General features: G+C 36.5%; 1 protein-coding gene across 1 annotated transcript in view; it reads right to left on the reverse strand.

Moving 5' to 3' along the window:
* Window positions 1-1,884: 1,884 nt before the first annotated feature.
* The window catches only part of LOC121424899 (MICOS complex subunit MIC60-like), a 35,403-nt gene continuing 11,480 nt past the window's right edge, over window positions 1,885-25,807 (reverse strand). Inside the window, exons 3-15 of the mRNA XM_041620764.1 lie at window positions 21,648-21,802; window positions 19,435-19,668; window positions 17,731-17,779; window positions 16,720-16,909; window positions 16,044-16,180; window positions 14,961-15,067; window positions 13,566-13,704; window positions 12,746-12,869; window positions 9,898-10,121; window positions 7,068-7,296; window positions 5,687-5,770; window positions 3,780-3,915; window positions 1,885-3,398 (exon numbers count right to left, since the gene is read on the reverse strand). Coding sequence (XP_041476698.1) covers window positions 2,993-3,398; window positions 3,780-3,915; window positions 5,687-5,770; window positions 7,068-7,296; window positions 9,898-10,121; window positions 12,746-12,869; window positions 13,566-13,704; window positions 14,961-15,067; window positions 16,044-16,180; window positions 16,720-16,909; window positions 17,731-17,779; window positions 19,435-19,668; window positions 21,648-21,802 — 2,214 coding nt within the window. The 3' untranslated portion in view covers window positions 1,885-2,992. The remainder of the gene's footprint in view (window positions 3,399-3,779; window positions 3,916-5,686; window positions 5,771-7,067; window positions 7,297-9,897; window positions 10,122-12,745; window positions 12,870-13,565; window positions 13,705-14,960; window positions 15,068-16,043; window positions 16,181-16,719; window positions 16,910-17,730; window positions 17,780-19,434; window positions 19,669-21,647; window positions 21,803-25,807) is intronic.

Below are 25,807 nucleotides of genomic sequence, written 5' to 3' on the forward strand. Positions count from 1 at the left end.
CTAGCTTTCTCATCATTAAGGGCTTTGAGAAAAAGAAGTCTAATCAATATAAACAAGATTTTGAGCTTATCATAATTGTTGTCTCGCTGACTGAGTGATCACTTCAACATTACTTTAAACTTAAGCCTTGGGTAATACCATATGTGTATCTATGACGATGGGGTCAAATGTCAAGTGCATTTGTTTTCGTTCAACATGCACTCATTTCTTCATTTTTGTTTTGCATATCCTAATGAACATTATAATGTTGAAGATCATATTGCATATTTATGGACCTTGAAATCAGGTGAGACTCATCACAATGTTTTAGTTTTATAGCATAGAGTTAAAGTGGATTTTAGAATACTGATACTGGCCAGTGTAAATTGTTCCAAATTATAAGATTGACATTGATCTGAATGGGGCCAGGGCCTGTTGCGTTTTTTACAGGGAAAATTTAAACCAAAATTACGAGCATGAAGCTCTTTTGCAATATTTTTTCTGATGAGGAAATTCTGGTAGTCTATTTTTTTTCTGAAATGGGTTTGCTTTGTGGTTTGGACGACCGTTAGCAATATGAATTAAAGGGTTTTTCTATGTATTCAGCTTTTAATGCTTTCTGTAGTATTGCATCTTTTTACATGTATATAGGCTAGTTGAAACACACATTTTTATCATTAAAAAAAAATGAGGGATGTACAAAGAAGTTGACAGCAGCAATCTAAGGTCGAGATATTTGTCTTATTTGGACAGATTTTGAAGAAGATATACAATTTACGAGGTTTGGAATGTAGATAACGAGTCACAGAGCAAGTTATGGCATGAATGTCTCTGGGGACAGCAATATCATTGTGTGGTAACATGTTGTAAATCTTTGTCTACAAGGCTTTACTCTTTAAGTGTAAGATATTGTAACCGGTCTAAGCAGCCAATCTAGAATAAGACTGATGTCGTAAACAATAACTAGTCATGTTTTTAATTGAAGGACGAATTTGTCAATGTATGTGATCAGTTTGTAATAGTTTCTCACCCATTTTACCAAAACGTGATATTTGCAGTACCATTATTTTGATATGCTTTGTGTGAGGCCGCAAATTTAGACATTGCTGAACACATATCTATCGTGCCATAATAAATTTTTTTTTTTATACTTTTTTTATAGAAATTTGTTTCATAACTTGTTTGATTCCAACCAGCTTACTAAAATCCTCTTGTATGCTTTCAAAAAAGTGTCTCTATAAATATAAGCAATTGTCCATGAGGCATAAACCTTGCGCAATGAGAAATTTAAGTGCCATTTTTAGCTCTAATCAGCAACAGTAACAAGAATTTTAAAGGACAAAAAAAAACAGAAAAATTCAACAAGCATAACATTGAAAATTTCATCAAAATCGGATGTATAATAAGAATGTTATGGCATTTTAAAGTTTTGCTTATTTTCAACAAAATATTTATATGAACGAGCCAGTTACATCCAAATTAGAGTTGATGACATCACATTTCTTTTGTAATTTATTTTATGAAATATCAAATATTTTCTCGTCATTGTCATGTGAAATGAAGTTTCATTCCTCCCTGAACACATGGAATTCCATTATTTTAACTTTTGTGCTTCAGGCAAAGAGGTCCTAATCGTCAAATTTGTATAATTGAAACAATAAAAAACAAAAGAAATAGTGAGTGACTTCATCGACTCTCTCATTTGGATGTAACTGGCTCTTTCATATAACTATTTTGTTAAAAATAAGCGAAATTTTGAAATGTCACAACTTTCTTATTTTACATCTGATTTTGATGAAATTTTCAGCATTGTGCTTGTCTGATTTTTCTCTATTGATTCAAATCAACATTTTTTTTTAATGTGCAGGATTTCCTGCATTATAAGGGACAAGAAAACCACAGAAGTACACTTTCATAGATTTATATTTCTCTTAGAGACAATGGTCAATACAGCTTTACACAATTCTCATCAGCATGCCGTCACACACACAAACAATGATTTCATGAACAAGTTTAGATTTTTATCATTTTGCTTCAAGAACACATTAAATGTACATGTATGTCAACTGGGAGGCCTTTGGTGAACTAGTTTCAGAGCTGACAACAAGTAATACCGCATTCTGCTTTTTAAATTTACCAATTTTCAACAAAGACCTCGACAAAGTTCATGATCTGTTGTATGTTGCAGAGCGAAAACTATCAAGTACTCCCCGATTCTTGACCCAGTGCTGAAATGGCTTCAATGCCTAGTATGCTGTAATATAAAATGTGCCCTTTTGGAAATTTGAAGGCAAGGCTAAATATCGAAAAATTTAGTCGACCATTTTTGAAAACTTGTTTGGGGTAGGGCGTATAATAACAGCTTCTATATTTCTCAAGGGAAAACTGAATACTAAAAGAAATTTAAAAGAATCTAGTTTCAGATTTCAACTAGGTTATGAAATTATGTGCGGCCTTACAATAAAGTAAGAATGGGGGTTCAAACATACAACAAATCGATTAATAAAAATAGTTAAAACACCATGCATGATCCATAAATATACCCAGTACAACAAATTTCTGAATACCAAAAAGTTAATGAGCTTTTTAAAAGAAACTTGTTAACTGTGACTGCATTTAAGATGGTTGGACCCTTGAATATATATTCAACAATTAGTATGTTGTATCAACCCATAAGAATGAGGCATATAGGCAATGACTATTATAATAGAGAATGTCCAACAAAAGTAACATCACATTGCATGGCCTTGATGAAGTTGAATGTCATTTTATGACCATTACAACCAGCGAGTATCTATTAAATGCAACAATACATGTCCATTACGTGGGTGTATAATTTTAGAAATATATTTCCTATTTCACCCACATGTTACACAGAGATATTAATTTCAAATTCCAACTGTTCACCAAAAAAAGAACTATTAGCTCTGCAAAGTGAGACAGGAGAATCCTCTGGCTCAATCCACAAGAAAATTTTGACATGCTATCTAGATAATATAATTTAGAATTTCAATCATTGGAAGTGTAACCCTCCCAACCCCGACGCGGACGCGTGCGACGACAGAACCGATGCTGCCTGACTCGTCTCCAATAGCAACCGCGCTTCTCTCAGCCAGTCGGCGGCCACCCTCCTCGGCATCCCCGTCAGCTGATTTGCATACCTCAAGGCCTGCTCCAGGTTCCCGTTCTCCATGTGGTACGAGGCGTACGATACGAGCTTGAAGGTGTCGAGGGAGGACGGGTCGACGGCGTCGTCCGAGTTTGGCGGGAGGGGGTCGTTGAGGAGGAGGAGGGACTGGAAGTAGGAGAGGAAGTACGTAAACATACTGCTACCGGCCTCGTCGATCATGGCGACTCGTTTGCAGACCCGTTGCGTTTGGTCCCACCGCTGACGTAGCGAGTCCTCGGTGTACACTCCCCTAAAAAGAATATACAGTCATGGCATCAGAATAGTTGAGGCAAGACCTGTCCTAGACCAACTATGTAACTATGCATCTGGATGATCAATTCTTTTGTAATAACCAGCCTTAAGATCACACATTTATTTATCAGATTTCATGAATAATTCCCGCACACTTGGAAGTTCAAAGAAGTCTTGTGATCAAAAAGGTCACCGTTTTCCCCATTTAGTATTAACAGATGAACAAGTAGAGTGGGAGCCAAAATCTAATTGCAGTAATTATTTCAAGGAAATGAAGTAGGTATAAAATTCTGTTGCAGTTCTCAGCTAGACAAAATCCCCAACATAAATAAGCATAGATAAATAAAACAGTCAAATGATAAATTACACATCCTTATACCTTGTAAGAGCCTCCTCTGGTATTGTTTTGACGACAGTATCCACAAATTCGTTGCTAGGTGATGCTTCTCTTATTGCTTGGACCTCATTGGCTAATGGTTTCAGCTTCTCTTGCCATGATGTTCCTTCTAGCATACCTACAATACAAAAAATTTAAAGATAGTTTGGACAGAATCTATATCACCCAAGTGTTTGTACGTATAAATACAAATATATGCCAAATGGCTCTGGAAGAAAATGCGTAATTGCTGAGAAATGAGCAAAATATGCAAAGAATTCCATCAATGTTTGGTATACACTGTTTCTGTGTTAGTGATCATCAGCTTTGTTGGTTTTGAGCTAAGATTGAATGATCTCACTAAGATAAATTGACATTAATGTAACAGATCTAGATATTGAAAGAGTCATGATGTTTTTTCCCCCCAATGTGTAACAAAAGAATGAAAAACCAACTGGATCAAGAACTAAATTTCCATCTATATCAAACTTCAAGGGTCTTTTGAAACGCATTTCAAATAAATTATCTGCAAACATTTTATTTGTTCATTAAAAAAAATACATAATGTGATATCTCAAGAAATTATATAAACTGATTTAAAAGCAAGTTCACAAATTTGTCTACCATAAATTTTAGAAACGCCCCGCTCATAGCGCATCATAAAAGATAGGCAACACCAAAGATGTTCCTTGGAATTGATATGAAATTTCAAGCCATTAACCTTAACTTGGGCTATTTTGCGGGCTTAAAGTCTGGGGCGAGAGGGCTTTCAGGATTTTTTTTTCAAAATCATTGGCAGACTAGTAAGATTCAGGCCTAGAGAATTCGTACGTTTTAATCCCTCATAAGATTTAAAAATCACGTGGGTAAAGTTCAAAGGTGGTATTCTGAACATTGTCTTTTCTCAGAGATATGACATATATCGGTATTCTGGTGGATGTCACAACTTTTGTCACAAAAATTGTCATAAATTTTGTCTCTTATCTTTAGCGCGCACCAAAAATATGCCGCTTTAAATGCACGTAATCCTTTTATACAAGCAAAAGTTATGACAGGGGGATAGCCGTCATATCTTTTAGTACCAAATATCCTGATACCCTGCCGACTGAATATCAAGCAAGTAATGATATTATTTAGATTAGATTGTGGTATTATTTTTTCATGCTACAATTAGTTAGGCCCTTCATATTTTTTCTCTCTGTTTTCCTTCTTTTTTACTTCTCTAAGATCCTTCATAGCTCCCTGTCTCTCTTTGTAATTAAGCGCATCAAAATATGCATTGTTATGCGATGCCAGCAACTGTTTGGGGGATACGCCCTTGCTGCCACGGGGTCTTCCTATTGGCTAGAAAGGCTCCCACTGGGAACTAACAATGATTTTGATTGGTTTGCTTCCGAAAAGATGGACGTAAACTTTGTGAGATATGAGAGTGAAAAGACAATGTTCAGAATACCGATTTGTGACAATCATAGCGGTGTCACATCTCGGAGAGAAATGACAAAAGTTATGACAGAGTTCCAGAATTCTTCAATTTTTGCTCAAATTCTGAGTTGCTGGAATGAGAAGTCCCCATCACAGATGAATGCTGAACATACCAATTCATTTTCAAGACAAAGTTTTCATTTCATAAATCATTTTCCAAACAAAAGAATGCAGAGCCTTGGGCGATTAAAAAATCATTATCGGATCAAAACTACAGTTTTGGGGTAGTTGCATAAATCATCACATTTTTTTACCTATATGACACAGGATTTTTCAGGATGAATTATTCACAACCCAAGAAAATTATTGGACAGCCCTATTTGACTTGTTTTGAGCATTATTACACAATTTTTCTTTTATCAAGAATTTCATACCAAATGGGGAAGTTTTGACCTTTTTTTTCCGACAAACAAAAATCTATATTGTACCTGTTGAAATTGTCCTCTTGAGGGTTTCGCAAGCTAACCACAATTCCTGTGCTTTCTGATTCTGTAGCTCAAGACCAGCTCTCCCTGTACAAAGAAAAATATAACACAGTCATTAAGGCCCAAATTCACAAAGTTAGTTTTGAATCTGTGACTTTAAATTAAACCATGATTTGCATAAATTTGGTGCGTATATCAAGACAGCTTCCAATAATGAATGTCCTTATCACAGAGTGCTATTATGATTATTACTAGGGTTACTGTATTACTGAGTTGCTTTCATTGGGATCCTTTCTAATGCTTTAAATAAAATTCAGTAGCAAAAATTCATCTTCAGTAATAAGTGCCAGAGTCTTTGCACCACTCTTTACCATGATTCAAATACAGACTTCTCCTGCGGCCTCAACACCCTTGAATTTAGCCACAGCCCTAGTGACCTGCTGTTAGTAATTATCCCTCTCTTTATCTTGAGGCATTGTGCCACTGCACTCTAGACCATGGTTTATTATCAGTTCTTCTTACCTCCTGCAGCTTCCACACCCTTGAGTTTACTCATCGCCCTAAGTGAGCTTCAGGTATTAATTATCCCTATCTTAAAGCGTCCTGCCATTGACAAATTGTAGCAAAATTGAATCAACATGAAATTTGGCCAAAAGACTTGACCGGTGGCATAGCAGCAAAATTTGTCAGTTTAATAAGGGTTAAGCTGATAAATGGAACATCTACACTTTAAAGATTGGTGCTATGTCTGGTCATCCATAATCCCGGGGGGGCCACTTACATTGACGAGTGGATACCATGCGCGACCAAAAAAACACGTAAAAAGGATGTCTTTTTCACGATGGGCACGTTACGTACGTAACGTGGTAAGGGTGTCAAATATACAAAAATAATGGAAAAAGGGTATCTATTTCGCGAGGAAAATTACTTGTTTAGGGTCGAATTTGCGGGGATGATAAAACAAAATTAAAATGTTTTATAAAGGATGTCCTTTTTGCCCCAAAACTTCGTGTTTAGAGTCCGATTTGCGCAAGGTGTAGAAGGTGGGGTCGTACTAAACCAAATAAGGTAAAGCCGACGACCGAAGGACCCGTAACAATAAAACATTCCTGTACTTGTTTAGGGGTTCATTTCAGGGAATATTTGCCAAGAGTATCGTTTTGTTTCCAATACTTTTTAAGGGTAGGGTTTCACCGCCAATACTTGTTAAGGGGTGCATTTTCAGAATATGGAAATTACGTGTTTAGGGTGCTTTTTGAGACCCCATGGTCGCGCATGGTATCCACTCGTGAATGGAAGTGGCCCCCCCGGGTCCATAATTTAACCACCGCATTAGACCAAGGCTTATATTAGATCTAACTTCAGGAAAAGAGACTGTGTTTACCTTCTACTGCAGCCTCAACACCCTTGAGTTTAGCCATCGCCCCGGTGAGCTGCTGGTAGTAATTATCCCTCTCCTGATCTCTGATTATCCCATCCTGGACGACTAGCTGACGATCAAAGTCCTGCTGCTGCTGTTTGAGTACGTCCGAGAGGTGGTCGCTGTGCGCCGCGGCCTGCCGTCTCAGCTGAAGCCGTAGCTCCTGCTCAGCCTCGGCCATCAGGTCTTCTTCCTATTATTCAAAGATGGGTGTGAATGTAGAAAGAGAATGATTCAAACTTCCATTTTTGTCCAGCCTGCATAGCAAATCTGCTGCCATTATGAAACATGACCCAAGGCTCCAAAATGTGGCCATGTGTGTAGTTCAAATTTGGATAAATCTTATGAACATTGGATCCCAAAGCTCTTCAGCTAATTAAGTCTAAAGATGAAAAGGTCTTATTATTTTCCCATTTGAATTTCATAATGTTAAAGCGAGACTAATGTTACAATCCCTATATGAAACATGGGTTTTTTTATAAATATATTTACAGAAAACATACTGAGGAGTCTGATACCTGCTTTTCCGTAGTGGTGTCGTCGACTAAGTTATTGAAATGTCATCATAACATAAAAAGTATATGGACCTAGTGCACGAAAGTCAGATGTAATAAGTGTTCTCCTGCTGATTTTCAGGACAGGTCGGGTCATCAAACAAAAACCATGTATGAAGAATCAACATCAAAATCTTAACCAAGTTTTTGGACATATTAAAGAGTAACATCCTGCATGATTTTCATGTAGTTAATTTCAGATCTGTTCAAACTACCACTAAAAGTATGAACATTAGTCCCACATGCAGAAAACGGCCATTCAGAGTCCTTCAATTTCTTCATACTAAATTAATGTAACCTACAGGGAATATGGAAAATAGATGGGAATTCAAAGACAAGTGGAATGCCTCTGGCCGTCTCACCTGCATCACGCGGTTCAATATAGCAGCAGTGCTGACTATGAATACTACTCTAACTCGCACAAGATGTTCAGTGATACATGGTTACTCTTATGTCCAAGTTTAATGAACTAGACCACTTTTTATGAACTAGACCAATAAACTTACAGAGATATGATGGTTATTCAACAAAAAACCCCAACATGGCCAAAGTTCATTGACCTTACATGACCTTTGACCTTGATCATGTGACCTGAAACTCGCACAGGATGTTCAGTGATACTTGATTACTCTTATGTACAAGTTTCATGAATCAGATCCATAAACATTCAAAGTTATGATGGTAATTCAACAGATACACCCAATTCGGCCAAAGTTCATTGACCTTTGACCTTGGTCATGTGACCTGAAATGAGCACAGGATGTTCAGTGATACTTGATTACTCTAATGTCCAAGTTCAATGAACTAGACCAATAAACTTTCAAAGTTATGATGGTAATTCAACAGATACCCCCGATTCGGCCAAAGTTCATTGACCCTAAATGACCTTTGACCTTAATCATGAGACCTGAAACTTGCACAAAATGTTCAGTGATGCTTGATTACTATTATGTCCAAGTTTCATTAATCAGATCCATAAACTTTCAAAGTTATGATGGGAATTCAACAGATATCCCCAATTCGGCCAAAGTTCATTGACCCTAAATGACCTTTGACCTTGGTCATGTGACGTGAAACTCATGCAGGATGTTCAGTGATACTTGATTAACCTTATGTCCAAGTTTCATGAACTAGGTCCATATATTTTCTAAGTTATGATGACATTTCAAAAACTTAACCTCAGGTTAAGATTTCGATGTTGATTCCTCCAACATGGTCTAAGTTCATTGACCCTAAATGACCTTTGACCTTGGTCATGTGACATGAAACTCTAATAGGATGTTCAGTAATACTTGATTAACCTTATGGCCAAGTTTTATGAACTAGGTCCATATACTTTCTAAGTTATGACATCATTTAAAAAACTTAACCTCAGGTTAAGATTTGATGTTGACGCTGCCGCCGCCGCCGTCGCCGCCGCCGTCGGAAAAGCGGCGCCTATAGTCTCACTTTGCTTCGCAGGTGAGACAATAAGAATGAAATTGTAGCAACTTTTGAAGATTTTTTTTATAACCCAAAACATCCACTTATAATAATTAACAGCATTTATTTTCAAACAATTGCCTGTATTCTGAAATTGGGTTTAATTTAGACTCTGGAAAATGGTAAAGTTTCTTCATCATTAAAGCATGAGGAAAGACCACAGTAAACCTTAGAAATGTAAACAATTTTTTGACAATTTCAACAGTTTGACCATGGTTAAAGGTAAAGTCATCCCAAAAAAAGTTGATTTGAATAAAAAGAGAATTCAAACAAGCATTACACTGAAAATTTCATCAAAATCGGGTGTTTGATAATCAAAGCTATGACATTTTAAAGTTTTGCTGATTTTTCACATAACAGTTATTACTCGGTGATATGCAAATGAGGGAGTCGATGTCAAACCTCACTATTTTTTTTTAATTGTTTGAATCAGAATTAAAACTTATATGGCAATGAGGAGAAAGTTGTAATGAAATACAAAAGAAATAGTGAGTTGATGTCATCAGTCCATTTGCACACTGATCAGAATATGAATATAACTATTTTGTGAAATTAAGCAAAACTTTGAAATATCATAACTTTCTTATTTTACGTCCGATTTTGTTAAAATTTTCAATGTTATGCTTGTTTGCTTTTTCTCTTTTTATTCAAACCAACTGTATCATGGGGTAGACTTGTCCTTTAAGTTAAACCTGACTTCTGGCTAAGGGCCTATGACTAACACCTAATCAAGATACTCTTCCCATTCCTAAACTGACCTTCTTCTGGTATAGAACGGCCAGGTCAGCAGCCTGTCTCTCGAGCTCAACCGCGACCTTTGACTTGGTGACCCCTTCGTCTTCTTCTTTCTGTTTCTCCATGGCAACGGCCAATCTCTTCTGTTCCATGGCCTGTTGCTCAGCAAGCTCCTTCTGCAGCTGGTAGACCCTGCGGTGGGCGTGGGCTATCAAGGCATTCAGCTCTTCCTCCGTTAGCTTCTTACCTAGAAAACGAGCAATGTTTATCTCTAACATTGTCTCCATTAAGACTTTTCGATTTCTATTATTTGTATTCTTTCATTTTGCAAAAGAATTTTCCATGAAGAATAATGTGTCTGAAAATGTGACCTTTATTTTATTATTCAATTTCCTACACCGAAAAGAATGTAAATTCACGCTTGTTTTGAGACTTCAATGAGTAAATACCATCATTTTGAACAGTATCTACGGTTGTGTATTCCTATGTAATACCAGTGCATCCCCAGGCAAAGACATTCATGCAGCGATAAAGGATGAACAAAATCTTCCATCCTAACTAATACGACATTTGATCTAAACATGAATTTAAAAAAATCCAGAACACTGGATCTTTGGCCACAGTGACCTCACAATAGCACATGGTTTTACCGATCGCGCCACACCAGGCGAGCTGATCGGTGTGTTGGAATTACTCTATATTATGTTATATTAATATTCATGAGGCAAAGTCGTACTGAGTCTGCCGAATCATAGCAGGATGAAGAAATAGCATAGACCAGGTGACCAGGATAGCACACCAATTCCTACTTTGAATGCATTTCAAAGCATGTTGAACGATGTACTTGGCAAACTGTCAAATACCAGTCATTCGTGGACGCATTGTTGTTTTTTTATGTCAATGACAACCACACTTCAAAAGAATATATGATTAATAAAGACATCAAAGTTGGTGCTTATCTTATTAGATTTTAAACCACCATGTCACTTTAGTACAAATGACTTTCCTCTGATCATGTTCAGAAATGAACTACAAACAGGCTTATTCAGAGACCTGAACATTCAAATGCTTCATTCCTTTTTCTTTAAACTAGCATTCACATTTCAGTGATTCACTGTTGTACACTACATAGCAACTAGAATACAATGGAGCACTAGTACAATAACCCACTGATGCTGCACATGAAAAGAATGGATTACTGAGCTATTTCCTTTCATCCATTCACAAATATTAAGAGAGTTGAAATCTACATATATATATTAATGGCTGGCAAGCTTTATTAGAATATGTATTGTGATTCTAAATAATAGCCTAACAGTTCATTGGCTCCATCCAAGTTAAATATTCATAGCCTACAAATGTTTCCACTCGACGTGTTTAAAGTCTACTAACTCTAACAGAAATCACCTTAATCAAGACAAGTATATAAGGGGGTTTCACCTCCGCCTTGCGTGTGAGCAGTTGAGCGAGCAAGGCCGGTATACAGTGACACATGTAACCAATATCATGACATCACCATACAGCCATGTACAACACAAGACTATACAACATACCTAACCTTTTCACTGTATACTGGTCTTGTTATCTATTTATGCTGGCCGTTTTTCGCCAGCATGAATGGGTAATGCTAGTGGGGCTGCGTTTTTGACTCGACTTCAATTTTCTATTTGTTCATCTTGGGTTCGATCTCATGTTATCAAAGGTCATACCTATATTGGACATGGAATTGTAATAATTTTTCTAATATTCTGCTTGCAAAACGAGATTTTGTAATCAGAATATTTAGAAAAATCATTGCAATTAATGTCAATCCAGTATGGCCTCTGATAACGAAAGAATAAAAACAAGACAAGGTTAACAAAAGATATGGGAATAGATGGAAAGCATATATTACTGTAAACTGACATATTTAGGAAAAATATGAAAAAAATGGTAGAGGATTTCACATTAAGCATTTAAAATACTACTCGATGACAATTTGTTATCACTTTGGTGATTTCATCGTTTTACAGCTTGAGACTGGTGGAGTATCAGCATACATTTAGTATTTTAGTTGATGATATGCATAACCAAGACAAAAGACAGGTTGAACAAAAGATATGGGAATAGATGGAAAGCATCACTCTAAATTAACATTTCCGAAAAAATATGAAAAAAAATGGTAAAGGATTTCACAAGCATTTAAAAACTACTCGATAACAATTAGTTACCACTTTGGTGATTTCATTGTTTTACAGCTTCAGACAGTTATTCAAATATTAAACTCAAATCACAATTCATCTGGTGGAGTATCAGCATACATTTAGTATTTTAGTTGATGCACAACCAACTAGTCCTATACACAATATATCTTAGAAAAGATATTAAGGTACTGGCATTCTTTCTCATGAAAGCCTACCTCAGTAATTACTGAGCAGAATTACTCATACCAGAATTACTTTCAGACACTTGGAAGGCCTGTTCAGATAATTTTTTGGGTTTTTTTTTTTTGCTCATAAAACATAAATAATCCAGCAGTGAAGATATTTTTTTCAAATATGATCAACTGAGCAATAAAACAAATGGAGGGGGGGGCCTTACATAGGTCACTGTATACAATTAGATGATATTCAGAATTAGTTACATTATTCATATTTTATAATTATGGTCTATGATCATTCCTACTACAACTGGTTGGCGTTTCACAAAAGCTGTTCGTAAGTTAAGAGCGACTTTAAGAACGACTGGTGATCCTTCTTGTGGTAAATGGTATATGCATGGGCGATGGTTTAGCGCACAAGAAAGGATTACCAGTCATTCTTAAAGTCGCTCTTATCTTACAAACAACTTTATGAAACACCCACCTGGAATGTAAGTTTAGAAGTATCTTACCCTTTTTGCCAATCTTAGCTTCAGGCATCAAGCTTTGAACTTCCTTCTTGAAATCTTCCCTACCCTTCTGAATCAATTCATTGTAGTTCTTTAGAATACGGGCTTCATTCTGAGCAATGGCAACCTGAAATGTATAATAATCATATAATATATTAATAATAACAATTCTAATAATGATGATTATGATAATGATGATAATATTGATAATGATGATGATGATGATGATGATGATGATGCTGATGATGATGATGATGATGATAATGATTAATGATAATAATAATGATGATAATAATAATCATCATCATTATCATCATAACAATAATAATAACAATCATGACAATCATGATTATAGATACATTGTATGCAGGCAAGCCAGGATCCCAGGGCTGGGGTAATAATAATTACAATGTAAAGTGCTTAGAAATATTAAGTATTAAGCAATAAATAAATGTAACTATTACTATTATTACTATTTAATAAAGTAGAGCCCAAAAAATTAGCTTAACTATATTATTTGTCCAGCAAAACTTATTTGAATTTTCTGTACCCGTTCAATACTGACCATTTGGATTGATATCCTCCAATTGATCATGAAACTCTCCATATCTAACATCAGTTATCAGTGGAACTTTCTGCTAATCTCCCAATGCGGAATGATTAAAAATAAGAGAAAATAAGGAAATACAAAAAAAGTCTAAAATGAAATAAAGCTTGGAGCAATTGTCTCCGAGGCATATGTGGTGTCACCCTCTCCTGTTATATACTTTTACACCCAGAATTCCTGAAGGTTATATATCACAAGGTACAAAGACCAACATACCTCAGCTGTAGCAGACTCCAGGTCGTATGACATCTGATTAAGATTAGCTTGAGCTCCAGTGAGATTAGGGCCTTGTCCCTTAGAGGTCTTGATCTGTCTAGCTTCTTCCAAGACTGCCCTTAGCTTGGCCAACGCTTCCCTGAAAGATACGGAATAAAAAAATTATTGTGTAAATATTGTTCAAGCGGGGGGAGGGGATCGCTCAGTCATGCTTATTTCAAAATGACAGCAAACAAGATAATAACAAATAAAAAATATAATTCTTTTCCTGGTGCCTGTTTCATAAAACTTGTAATTGATAAAACGCAATGACAGTTTAAAGCTACTGAAATCATTCGATTTGATTGGCTGATAATCGATAATAGAGAAATTATACATTTGTTATCATAACAAGTATTAATGAAATGGGAGCCAGAAAAGGGTTGATGGAACACTGTCAAAGGTTTTTTTATTAAGCACAATCGACGTGAAATTTATCATGGGCGTTGTTGGTAAGAATTGCATGCATGAGGTACCTATGGAACAGTTCTAATAACCCCAAGGCATAGACAAGGGTAAAGGAATCAAGTGTTTGTAATTACATTAATGCCCAAGCGAAATGATGAGCATTATCATGTTTTATAAGATAGTAACATGGATCCTTGTTTCTTGATAAACCATCCCCACCTTAACAACTTTTTTATCAACTAAATGACCGGTGATGTGATAGATTATCAGCCTTTAATTTGAAAATGTTCTGTACCATCATTCTATAAAGCCTCTAATCTCTCATCTGCATCTCCACCATGACTATGTACAGTCAAGCCATTATTGTGTAAACACATTTAATTCAAATTTATTAAGGTACATTGTAATTTATTCTCATATTTTTCAATTTCAACAAATCTGCAGCTTGCCATCATGGGTGTAAATGATATCCTATTGTGTCAATAAACATAAATTAAAACATTATTTGTTTATTCATTTAATCATTCATTTGTTGATTTGGTTTATTTATTTATTTATTTTGTCTCATCGGTAATAATAATACTGTTATACTAGGGGGCATGTAAACATTAAATACATAAATGGAGATTTACATGAACACATTCAGTGGTGATATGAAACATTGGTACAAAATAATATTGGAAGCTGCTTATCTACGAGTAATAATAAAGAACAAATATTTAGAATATAAATCATAACTACATCATCAATATAAAAGTTGATCTTTGACTACTTTATGAGCAATGAAAATATAAAACCACAACAGTTCATTTATAAAAGGCTACGAACAAAGTATAAGAAAATAATAGACACTTGGAGGTAGATAATTTAGGACAAAGCTAGTCAATATATATTCATTGCCTTTCAAAAAAAAATTTTAAAAAAATGTAAGCCTGTGTTACAACTGACCTTGCTGCTGCTTCCTCTTTGCTTGCCTGTCTTACTATCTTCAGTTTGTTTTCAGCTGCTACCACCACCTCATCCCACTGTTTCTTTTTCAATTCACTTGTCTCCTCCTGGGTATCAGCGAAAAAAGACATAGAAACCGGATTAGCCAATAACAGTCATCCTCTTAAAAGAAAGTGCATGACTTGTCCATGGTGCTGTTTTTATCCTCTGAGAAAAAAAGCGTCTCATAAAGATAAAACTTTTAATGAGGGATAATTTAGTGTTTGGAAATTCTTTCTAAGTCAATTTCAATGTCAGATAAAGTTTATCTTTAATGTGTGAAAGAGTTGGCAAAGGTCATATTTTAAGCCATGCTAAGGTGGTGTTAAACAACTGGAATGAAACCAACTGATTTGAGACATTGATTCCAATTTCACAAGATGAGTATAAACATAATCCAATGAAATAACTATTGTTTGCTGGTACATATTAATATGAATAATATGACAAATGATTAAAAAAAACAAATGAAGAATTCTGAAAATGAGAAATGGCTCAGTAATTAGCAAAATTAGCATGCTACCACAATATGGATCTCTGAACACTGAGAGCATGTCATCAACACTTTTGTCCAACAAGTTGTCAGATCTGACAACTTTCCTTGATTTTGATTGGCTGAGAAACACAGTTCCCATGGTAACTCGGATAAATCATACTTTCTTGGGATGTATCCCTACTATGAACTGCTCCGCAGGGGAGAGAGTTTCATCATTATTTTAGTCTGACAAATCGTCAGATCTGACAAGTTTCCTAAATTTTGATTGGCTGAGGAGTACTGTTACTATGGTTTCTGTCGGATAAAACAGGACTTGTCTGATGAAACGCTTCCCAGGTGGGTGTTTCATAAAACTGTTCATAAGTTAAGAGTGACTTTTAAGGTTGACTGGTGAACATTTCTTACATGCTAAATAATCACCCACGAACATTTAATGGTGAATATCATTTACCACAAGAAAGGATCACCAGTCGTTCCTAAAGTCGCTCTCAACTTACAAACAGCTTTATAGAACACTCCCCAGGTGACCATAAAGAAACCTTACTGACCTCACTATCCCCCATAGCAAGCTTGAGTTTATCTGTATGTTGCTTAGTAGCTTCTACTGCTTCTTTCTTAGAGTCCATGGCAATCCTTGTGGCTTCTACCGTGTCTGAAACACATCTCTCGACAATTGCTTCGTAAGCTGAGGAAGACGGTTTAAAAAATAATTCAAGATAAAGACAAGCACTGGTCCTGAGAATGGATCATTGAAGAAACTGTCTCTAAGTGATTTGAAATGTTGATTATGAAGCATCTCACAATTGGCGTATGCTGTAAAACTTTGGAATCACCAAAAAATACTTTGTACTAAAAAAAGATAAAAGAAAACTAAACATTCGAATTTCTCCTAACCATGAATATTAACAGCTTCAACAATCTCCAATAATTTTTTCTTTCTTTAAGGGGGGAGTATTTCCCTTGAAACTGAAGAAAACTGACCACCCCCCCCCCCCTCTTACCCTGAAAAGTACAAATTACAAAATATTTTTTTGTAAGGAATAATTTGCATCAGTGCTAATGGCAACTTCTTCAATATCTTGCGAAAGGATCTCTGTGAAATATTTACAAACATTTGAGAAAATAGCATTTTCCATGAAACTAAGGGTATTAATTAAACTAAGGGTATCATTAACACCCTCTCCCCACAAACAAACAAAACAACCAGTTGGGATCTGTGCTGACCTGCAATACTGGCAGCTTCATCGATCTCTTGCTCCAGGATCTTCTCCTGTAGCTCCTTGCTCCTCCTGGCCTCCTCCTCTTTCTTGAGAGAGTTCTCCAGCTCCTCGGAGGCTTTGGGAGCCACTGGAGCTTTGGTGGCTGAAGGCTTGGCAGGCTTCACTGCTGCTTCTTTTGAGGCTTGTAATGATGGCTGAGGGGAGATAAGATAAAATACTACTACTAATAATAATAAATGTGACTTAAAAAGGGGCACACCCACTTCATAGAATGCTCAAGGCAGATAAAGAAGTCAACTGGGATACAATTACTGTTGTCTTCAGGAAATCGTTTTTACATTATGGAGCACGGACAAGCGTGATGCAAGATTCTTTTTGGAACCACAAGTGAACCAAATGTCGAAGAGCTCAGTACCCTTTCAAAGCCTCATCACCCAGAATCTATATCAAAGCCATTCCATAAAGACTTACGTTTGGCATTGGTTACCATGAGACCACCAAACACAATAACATGCAGGTCTCCTCAGTATACCTACAACCCAAGTTTGGTATAAAAGTGACAGCTTACTGTTGCAGAGTTATGTGTCATATCATTGACCTCAAAATAACCTTTGACCTTACCATGTGACCTCTGATTGCGCCATGACAAGCAGGTCTCCTCAGTACATATACAACCCAAGTTTGGGTGAAAAGTGACTTACAGTTGCAGAGTTATGTGTCATATGGTTTGTGACGCCTACCTCTGGTGGGCAAGACAAAAAGTAATCATGAACTACATGTTCCTCCATAATACCTTGGTCCCATTTGCTCTACGGCGGCCGTACGGCGAGTCGAAAGCAGTCGTTTTATTCATTTTTATTCAAACCACCTGTATGTGGCTGGTACAAAAAATGTTAAAACGGCTGTTTTCGACTCGCCGTACGGCCGCCGTAGAACAAATGTGACCAAGGTATTAGTTACACATCTTCTCATATTTGAAACTACATCAAGTGAATATCAACAGACATGTACTTACTGGTTTTGATACAGGTGCTTCACTAACAGGAGTGACAGTTTTTGGTGAGCTATAAAGAAAAAGAAATAGAGATGCGCGCTTGATAAATACTAGCATGATGGAGACAACACAATGTAGGAATAAATACTTGGATATTTAGATTTTTTTAAACATTTATTCAGTTCAGTTTGATACAGACCAATATGGTTTGGTTGCTGTTTTTATGGTAATTTCTATCTGGGTACTTCATGTCTATCAAAAGATAATGTATGTACTGACATAGCAACACACCTGGTTTATTGAATATCCCACTAAAAGCGCTTCTTTGAAAGCCCCCCCCCCACCCCATCATGGCCACCATATGTTGCACTTCTTTAAAATCAAATTCGCCTAGTCCTGATGATTATCATATAAAAATAGTATGTACCTTTCTGAACACATGTTGCTCTTGAGTCTTGACAACCCCAAAAAATGTCAAGGAATTGCCAGCCATAGCAACAGATGATCCATACACATTGGATTCCAAATACACTAGTAATGTCTTATTACTGGCAGGTTGAATGAATATGCTGTAACTAGGTTCCAAATAAAGGAACATCCACCTGGTAAACCGGCCTATTTGATTCAGTTTCAATAGATACCATTCACCTCATCAGTCACTGTTCTGCATGTTCTTCATGTCAATTTCAATCCTTTTCTATTTTCACAGATATGCCAATTCATGTCATCTTTGCATCTGGTCCTCTTGCTAAAGATTCTTTATTAAACATCTTTATTATTCATAATCACCATGATTATTCTACTTCTATCATCTCACGACAAAAGGAAACATCTCTGATATTTTTCCCAACTCTTTTCTTGATGTCACATAGGAATTTATATATCACCATCTACATGTATATAGAAATAATTTATTCCGGAATGAACTTTCATTATTACCCAAGCTTTAGCTCGAGCTGCCTTCAAGCGTTCAGTGCATTCAAGGAATTAATCTTGCTAGGTACCCATTCACCTCACCTGGGTTTAGTGCAGCACAATGTGGGTAAATTTCTTGCTGAAGGAAAACATCCCATAGCTTGGATTCGAACCCATGCCCTCTCACTGAAAGACACGATCCATAACCACTAGACCACAAAACCCCTCCATTTTCCTAAATTACTATTAATTTAACTCATTCTACAAGAGTAGACCTTTTGTATTAGACAATATAGTTCTAATCAATTTGTTCTTTTTATGAATTGGCATGTTATATTTCAATTATACTATCCCATTTTTATCTCCCCTAATAGCAGAGAGAGATTACTTCTCCAATGTCAACAGCGGCGTCATCAACATTGAAATAATAATCAAGATTAAGCCTTTTAAATGTCATCATAAACTTAGATAATATATGATGGCAAATTATGGAACCTAGATAGGTGTATCTAAAAAAGTATCACTGATCATCTTGCACGAGTTTCAGATCACATGATCAAGGTCAAATATCAGAGGGGGAAGTGAACATTGACCATGTTGGGGTATCAACATAGATTATCTTTACCATACAACATACTACATGACACAACTAAAAATTTGAAAATTGTGAGACATTTCCTATTTTTGCATCAGCCCTATACAAGAACCCATCAAAATCATCATTTTCTCTACAACTGTTCAATAAAATTGAATAAGCAACCAGCCTCAAGGATTGGTGATGCGGAAGGGGACTTTCATGTTAAGACCTACCTGACGGGTATCAATGGTTTCTTTCCAAGAGACATGGGATCTGCTTTAGACTTGCCGGTATCCGCCGATGCATCCTCATCAAAGAAATAAGGAAAGACGTCCAGGAGCATGGGCCAGTTACTCTCCACTTGCTTCCTGAATTCAGGGTTTGCCTTGGCGTAGGCTAACGTGCCAACGGTTGCTCCTACTCCTACCAATAGACCACCCATGATGACCTTCCCTGCACCACCAGACCTACAAGAACAAAACAATCAAATCAGCTTACAATGATATTGTGTAAAATTAAAGATCATTCAGTTCTATGCTTTAAACTGACAGTTTGATACAATTTTTTTAAAAAAAGAGTATCACAAAACACGTGTTGTTAAAACATGCAATCTTTGGCTAATCTTGTGCATGTGTATATATGACGCAGTATTTGGTACCCTGGGGTACCAAATAATAATCCGCCATTTTGTTGAATTATTTGTTTTATTTTTTGCGCTGTACCCTGGGTTACCAAAAAATGTGTACAAGTATATTTTGATGTTTTGTACAGATTTTTTTTTTCTTTTTTGTGATCTTATGTAACAATTAATGCATGCAAATGATAACTTTATTCTAATTTTCATGTTCTGTTCTAATCTTCGCTGTTCAATAATGATACCTGTAGTTGTCATTATTGATCTTATGTCTTTGAATTCAATTCAATTCAATTATTTAGCTGTCGAAAAGTATACTTAAAGTTAAATTCTTAAGTATAACACAATTTGCTTACTATTATATTGGCATTAGATTGTATCAAAGAAAGGAAATAGGCATTGTGATCTTTGTCCCCATTCATTGTCATGATTGTCGCACCAATCGTACGACCGTGATCACCATGACAAAAATGTAACTGTACACTATTACAACACGAGATGGCGCTGCACAACGCAGTACCCCGGTGTACGGCGTGGTGCATCATATGTCTGTCTTGTCGCTTTTTCCTACAGCCGATCACCCAATCCCCTTGAAACAGTGCCCGTTTTTCCATTTTCAAACTTGTTGATTGTCCTGGGGAAGTTACTGATTCTGCCTATTTGGGGGTTAAAAAGTAAAAGTATGCAAGGTGAAGGGTAACTGCTGACTCCCCAGTCAGAATGGAGTAGGGTTGCTTCATATTATTCAATGCCTCTATAATATGGAATGAAGATTTAGAGCACAAACATACAAATACATTTGGTTATGTATTCACTGCATGGTATGTTTTATTAGGCGACTGCACACCAGTTACGATTGGTCTGCGACACGATTTCAGAATAAAATGGAGTAGAATATGATGCTGGAATTGAGACTTGGAATATCTTACTGTGTAATGTTCTAAATCATCGTACGAATACCTATGTTCAAATCTGTGACTATGCTATCATCATTCTTAGAATAAAAGCGTATTTAATATCTAGTCATAATGACGTCACAGCAGTCGTAAGATTGGCTACGATTTGAAACTAATTTGGCCTATACTCCAAAAAAAGGCTAGCAATCTTTTAAAATGGTTATATAGTAGTATTCTTCAATTAATTTTAACCTCAAATAAAATGATATGTTCCATTCATATTTTCAGAAAATTAGCAAAATGCGATTTGTTCTAAAATCGGATCGCGAACAGTCGTGTGGTGTGCGGTGGCCTTTACGCAGCCCCCTCAGTATCACAGCTGGAGCATGAATTAGTCCAACACAAGGATTCATTTGACTGTACCTCACCAATGGATCATCTCACTTTGATACAAAGTGAACATATCGTACACAAAGATTGGAATACTTGAATTAATAGTCTTCTATAAACTACTTTTTTCAATGTTTGGCAACATTTTAGACATGTTTTAAATGAAACCTATCATTTTATGTTTTAATGTGAAAATCAACATGGATAGAGTACATCTGTGTTATTACTCTGGTATTCATCCCTTGATTTTGGTTCATAAGTGTTTGGGATACACTGCACACTAATTCATCGTAGTTTAAATTGTGAAGCAACTTTCCAATTACTGGCATTTAATTCACAATGTTCACTGAAACTAATCATTCACAGAAGCACTGCCTATACAGTAAATTTCTCAATTAGTCTATAAAGCATACATAGGGAATCACCTAAAAAAAAGTTCTGCCATTGTGCCATTTTGACCAAACATTTTTTTTTATAATTTAATGCAAGCCTTCAATTCAATTTTGTTTTGATTCAACAGACTTACCTCTTTGGTGCAGTTGGTGGCGGTGGTGGTGGTGGGGGTTGAGGGGGAGGGGCTGATTTAGGAGCTCCAGCAGGGGCCGAGCTGGGCTTTGAACAATAACTGCATTGCCCTCCAGGATTGGAGCTCACCCGATTGGCTGTCCGACAATTACATGCCTACCAACAACAAAGGATAACATAATAGATTAATCAGTTGCAATTTTTAGGTACATACATCAAAGGGGTTGTTGCAATAGATTTGTTTGGAATTGTTTTTAAGACTCATTTGTAAAATAATATGAAATTGATGGAAGCTTACCGATTATTAACTTCCAGAAGAGGCCAATGGGTGATTTCAAGTCCAGTGTTGGCCTTGGTGTTGGAATTTGGATTGCTTCCCCTAGCTCCAAAACTTATTCAGAGTTTGTAAAACTGATCCAGATCAAATTATTGACATCTAAACAACTAGTGAGTGACTTTTCTGGACCATCTCCATTTGATGTTTGGTGCTATAATCGTGAAAAAACTGACCTAACACCAACACCAAAAGGTCAACACTGAACTTGAAATCACCCAATGAGCAATCAGAAGTCCCAAAATTGTAATAAGTCATTTGAATTGCCTGACATTGCAACTTGATATATGCGAACTTGATTCCAAACACTAAGCTTCTTTATTGTAAGGCGAGTGAAAGTAACAGCCTGCCTCTATGTGCTTGCACTTGATAACTGCAACCACCCTGCCTGTGTGGAATCTATAGGTAGGACTACCCGCAGTGCCAATATGGGAGACAATTTCCCACATTGCTTTAGGAAAGAACAAAAGAAACAACACCAACAAAAGCGTAATTTATAAAAACAAAAGTAGTCAGTGAATTTTTGAAGTAGACAGTGAAAAGGGGTAATTTTTCATGAGGAATCTGCTAATCACATTTTTATTTTCCGCCAAGGAATCCTTTTGCAGCAAATGCAAATGAAGGAAATTGACCTCCCAAACTGGAGACAGTCTCTGAATTTGGATACCCAAATTCTTTACAAAAGAATAATCTCACTCATGGGAGACAGTCTCCCATATTGGCCGTGCACCTCTACTACACCCATGGGTTCATATCATCTCGCGTGCGAAGGAATATCAGTCATACGCACGCGACACACACGACACTTCCAAAATACAGTGGGCTTTTGCCCACATAAAACATCATGTATGATTTGGTATTCCACATCCTGCTATGACACTTACCGAATCATTTAGATCCTTCCGTGACTTCTCCTTGAAGTTTCTTTAATAATAATAATAATCCGCTTTTATATAGCGCTTAATCCATCGGAACGACGTGTCTAAGCGCTTTACAGATATATTATTACCCCGGTCATCGGATTCAATCAGTCATTCCCACACACAATGTGTACACATCCTCCACTCCCTGGGGAGTATTCCAGTCAGTCGCCTGTGAGGCGCACACAGTACTGGACAAGCTACAATGACTTTCACATCCTACCGGGTACCCATTTAGCACCTGGGTTGAGAGTGGCAAAGTGTGGATTAACGCCTTGCCAAAGGACGCCAGACCGCGGTGGGATTCGAACACACGACCCTCTGTTTACAAGGCGAGAGTCAGAACCACTACACCACGGCTCCTCTTTCTAAAAATATGTATATTTTCTTGATCTTTAGTGAAGATTTCATGGAGATAGAAATCAATCAGCATGGATATCAATTTTCTCCTGAAGAGGGCGCGCGATATTCATATCAAAGACACGACAAGGGAAAGAATAGGCACCTACACTATTTTACACGCATATCGACGCAAGGCATTAGGCAAAGTCCGTGAAGTGTCCAATCTTTTCATTGTATAGACTTTGGTATACCGTATACGTATTATTGATGTCGTCAAAGCTTGTACTGCTGGTTTCTTTCCCGGCACTATATTATTTTCTTTTTTTTATCAGTCATCTTTTTAAATTAATTGCAAATAAGTGTTATCATCACCAATAATAATCTTTAATTATGTGTTTGAAGGTATTTCATTCATTGGTGCCCATAATTAGTAAATTAATCATAAGGATTGCGCACTCAAAGAATTTAGATACAGTCATAAAATTACCGAGGAGCTGAATCAAGGTTGTGAAATTATTAGCGCCACCAACGGGCTTCCTTGTAATTCTGTGGAAGAGACAAGCGAAGTCACTTTCGAGGCCGAGGTAAGCGAAATTTTTTTTTTAATGATTATTATTTTATTATTATTTTCATATTTAATAAACTATTGCTACTTACCGGCAAGAGCCCCGGTGCGTAGCGAGAAGGAGTTTCGGCAAATATTACTTCAGCAATGAAGCGATGTTTGCCGACTACATCGAAATCCAGGGTCAAACACCACTCAAGGGTTCAAATCGTCTCGTGTGTGAAGGATTCATATGCACCGGTGCACGCGAATCTTTCACACCCTTTTTACTAAAATAACTATGACTTTACATCGTAGCTAAGCATTATATTTGAGCTATGACACTTACCGAACCATATGGATCGTTTGTTGAATTCTCCTTGCTGTTTTTTTTAATAAAATAAGAGCATTTTTCGTGATCTTCACGTAGATGCCTCTTGATCAGCGTTGATATCAACTTTTGCCTAAAGAGGGCGCGCGATATTATTTCAAAGTCGGTAGGCACTTAAGAACCAAGTTTGAAAGGATACTCGTAAAATTATGTCACTCTCGCCGATGAATATTCATTAGATCGTGGTCGTGCGTGTTCAATACACACTGAGTGCATGCATGCAGAGAGTTTTTATTGAACACGCACGTCCACGATCTAATGATTATTCATCGCGAGAGTGACGTAATTTTACGAGTGTCCTTTCAAACTTGGTTCTTAAGTGCCTACCGTACCTTTGTTTACGGTGTTGCAAGCTAGCTGCATTCTAGGCGATCAGCATTATTTTCTTGCTCGTTCAATCCACTTTCATCATCATCTTGTCAAAAGATGGCGTACTTTACCAATAAGTATATACATGAGATGCAACCTGTTGATTTTTGGTACAATTTCCTATTATGCGCTGACGACTTGAATTGAGAATGTTCGATACGAAAAATTGCTTTTCGATTGTTGTTTGCGTACTTTCCACCGCAGTATTAAGGACGGATCGAACGGAGTATCCTGGTTGAGACTTGGAGGTAAGCGATAAAAACACTTTTATAAATAATTTCCAATTCATTTAAAAAAAAAGTTAAATCATAAAAACAAATTTCCATTAGTGGAGAAATACTGAAATGTTTGGCGTTTTTCATTCCCTCACATTCGTGTGATGAATGAAAACGTCAAAGTCCACTATGAAACCACATGCGTTGTGCGAGGTTAGTATTACTAACCTTGCATGTTGTGTGAGTGGTCAAACACGGTCTATTGTACGAGGTTAGTACATGGGTCATTCCATGGGGTTGGGGCAAAAATTGTGACATCAGGGTCAAAAAATAGAAATGTAATAAATGAAATGTTTTATTTCTTATATGTTTCATGGGACAATCCTTCAACTAAATCCACTTACAAGCATTTGATACCACCCTGCATATTGGAGTAAACTGAGAAACAAGATTTGACAAAATACCACCGTTACATGGACATCATTTATCATCCTTGCTAAGACTACGCTCTCCCACTGTAAAAATAAAGGGGTTGATCTCCATTACTCTTGATAAATATGTTGCTAACTACATTGTTAGTCAATTTATTCCACACTTTCCAACATGGCATATATATTTTGATAGATTTAGCATCAATAAATGGAACTTGATGCTCTGTGTGTATACCAGTGCCATGTTCTGTGTCATTCTTTTTTCTCACCAGTCTAGAAAATTGAATTTATGATGGCATGTAGAACTAAATAGTTGAGAGAAGTCATGCCTCAACAGAATGGAATATTCTCTTTGGAAAAACTCAATTACTCTTTCTGGCCTAACCTTCTATTTTTGGTGTTACCACCGTTACATGGACATCATGTCTCAGTAACAGATGTATACTTTGAAGCATTGTTAAGTTAAGGTCCATTAATGGCCAATACACACCAAATTCCACTTTATGCCTTAGAATATTTGCACAAGATCAATTGATTATACTAAAGAAAAACATTTTTCATGTCAAATTCTTTGCAAATAAAAGCAATTTAAATTAGAGTTTAAACAAGGAAAAA

This window comes from Lytechinus variegatus, chromosome 12, assembly GCF_018143015.1.
Source record: "Lytechinus variegatus isolate NC3 chromosome 12, Lvar_3.0, whole genome shotgun sequence".
Lineage (NCBI taxonomy): Eukaryota > Metazoa > Echinodermata > Echinoidea > Temnopleuroida > Toxopneustidae > Lytechinus > Lytechinus variegatus.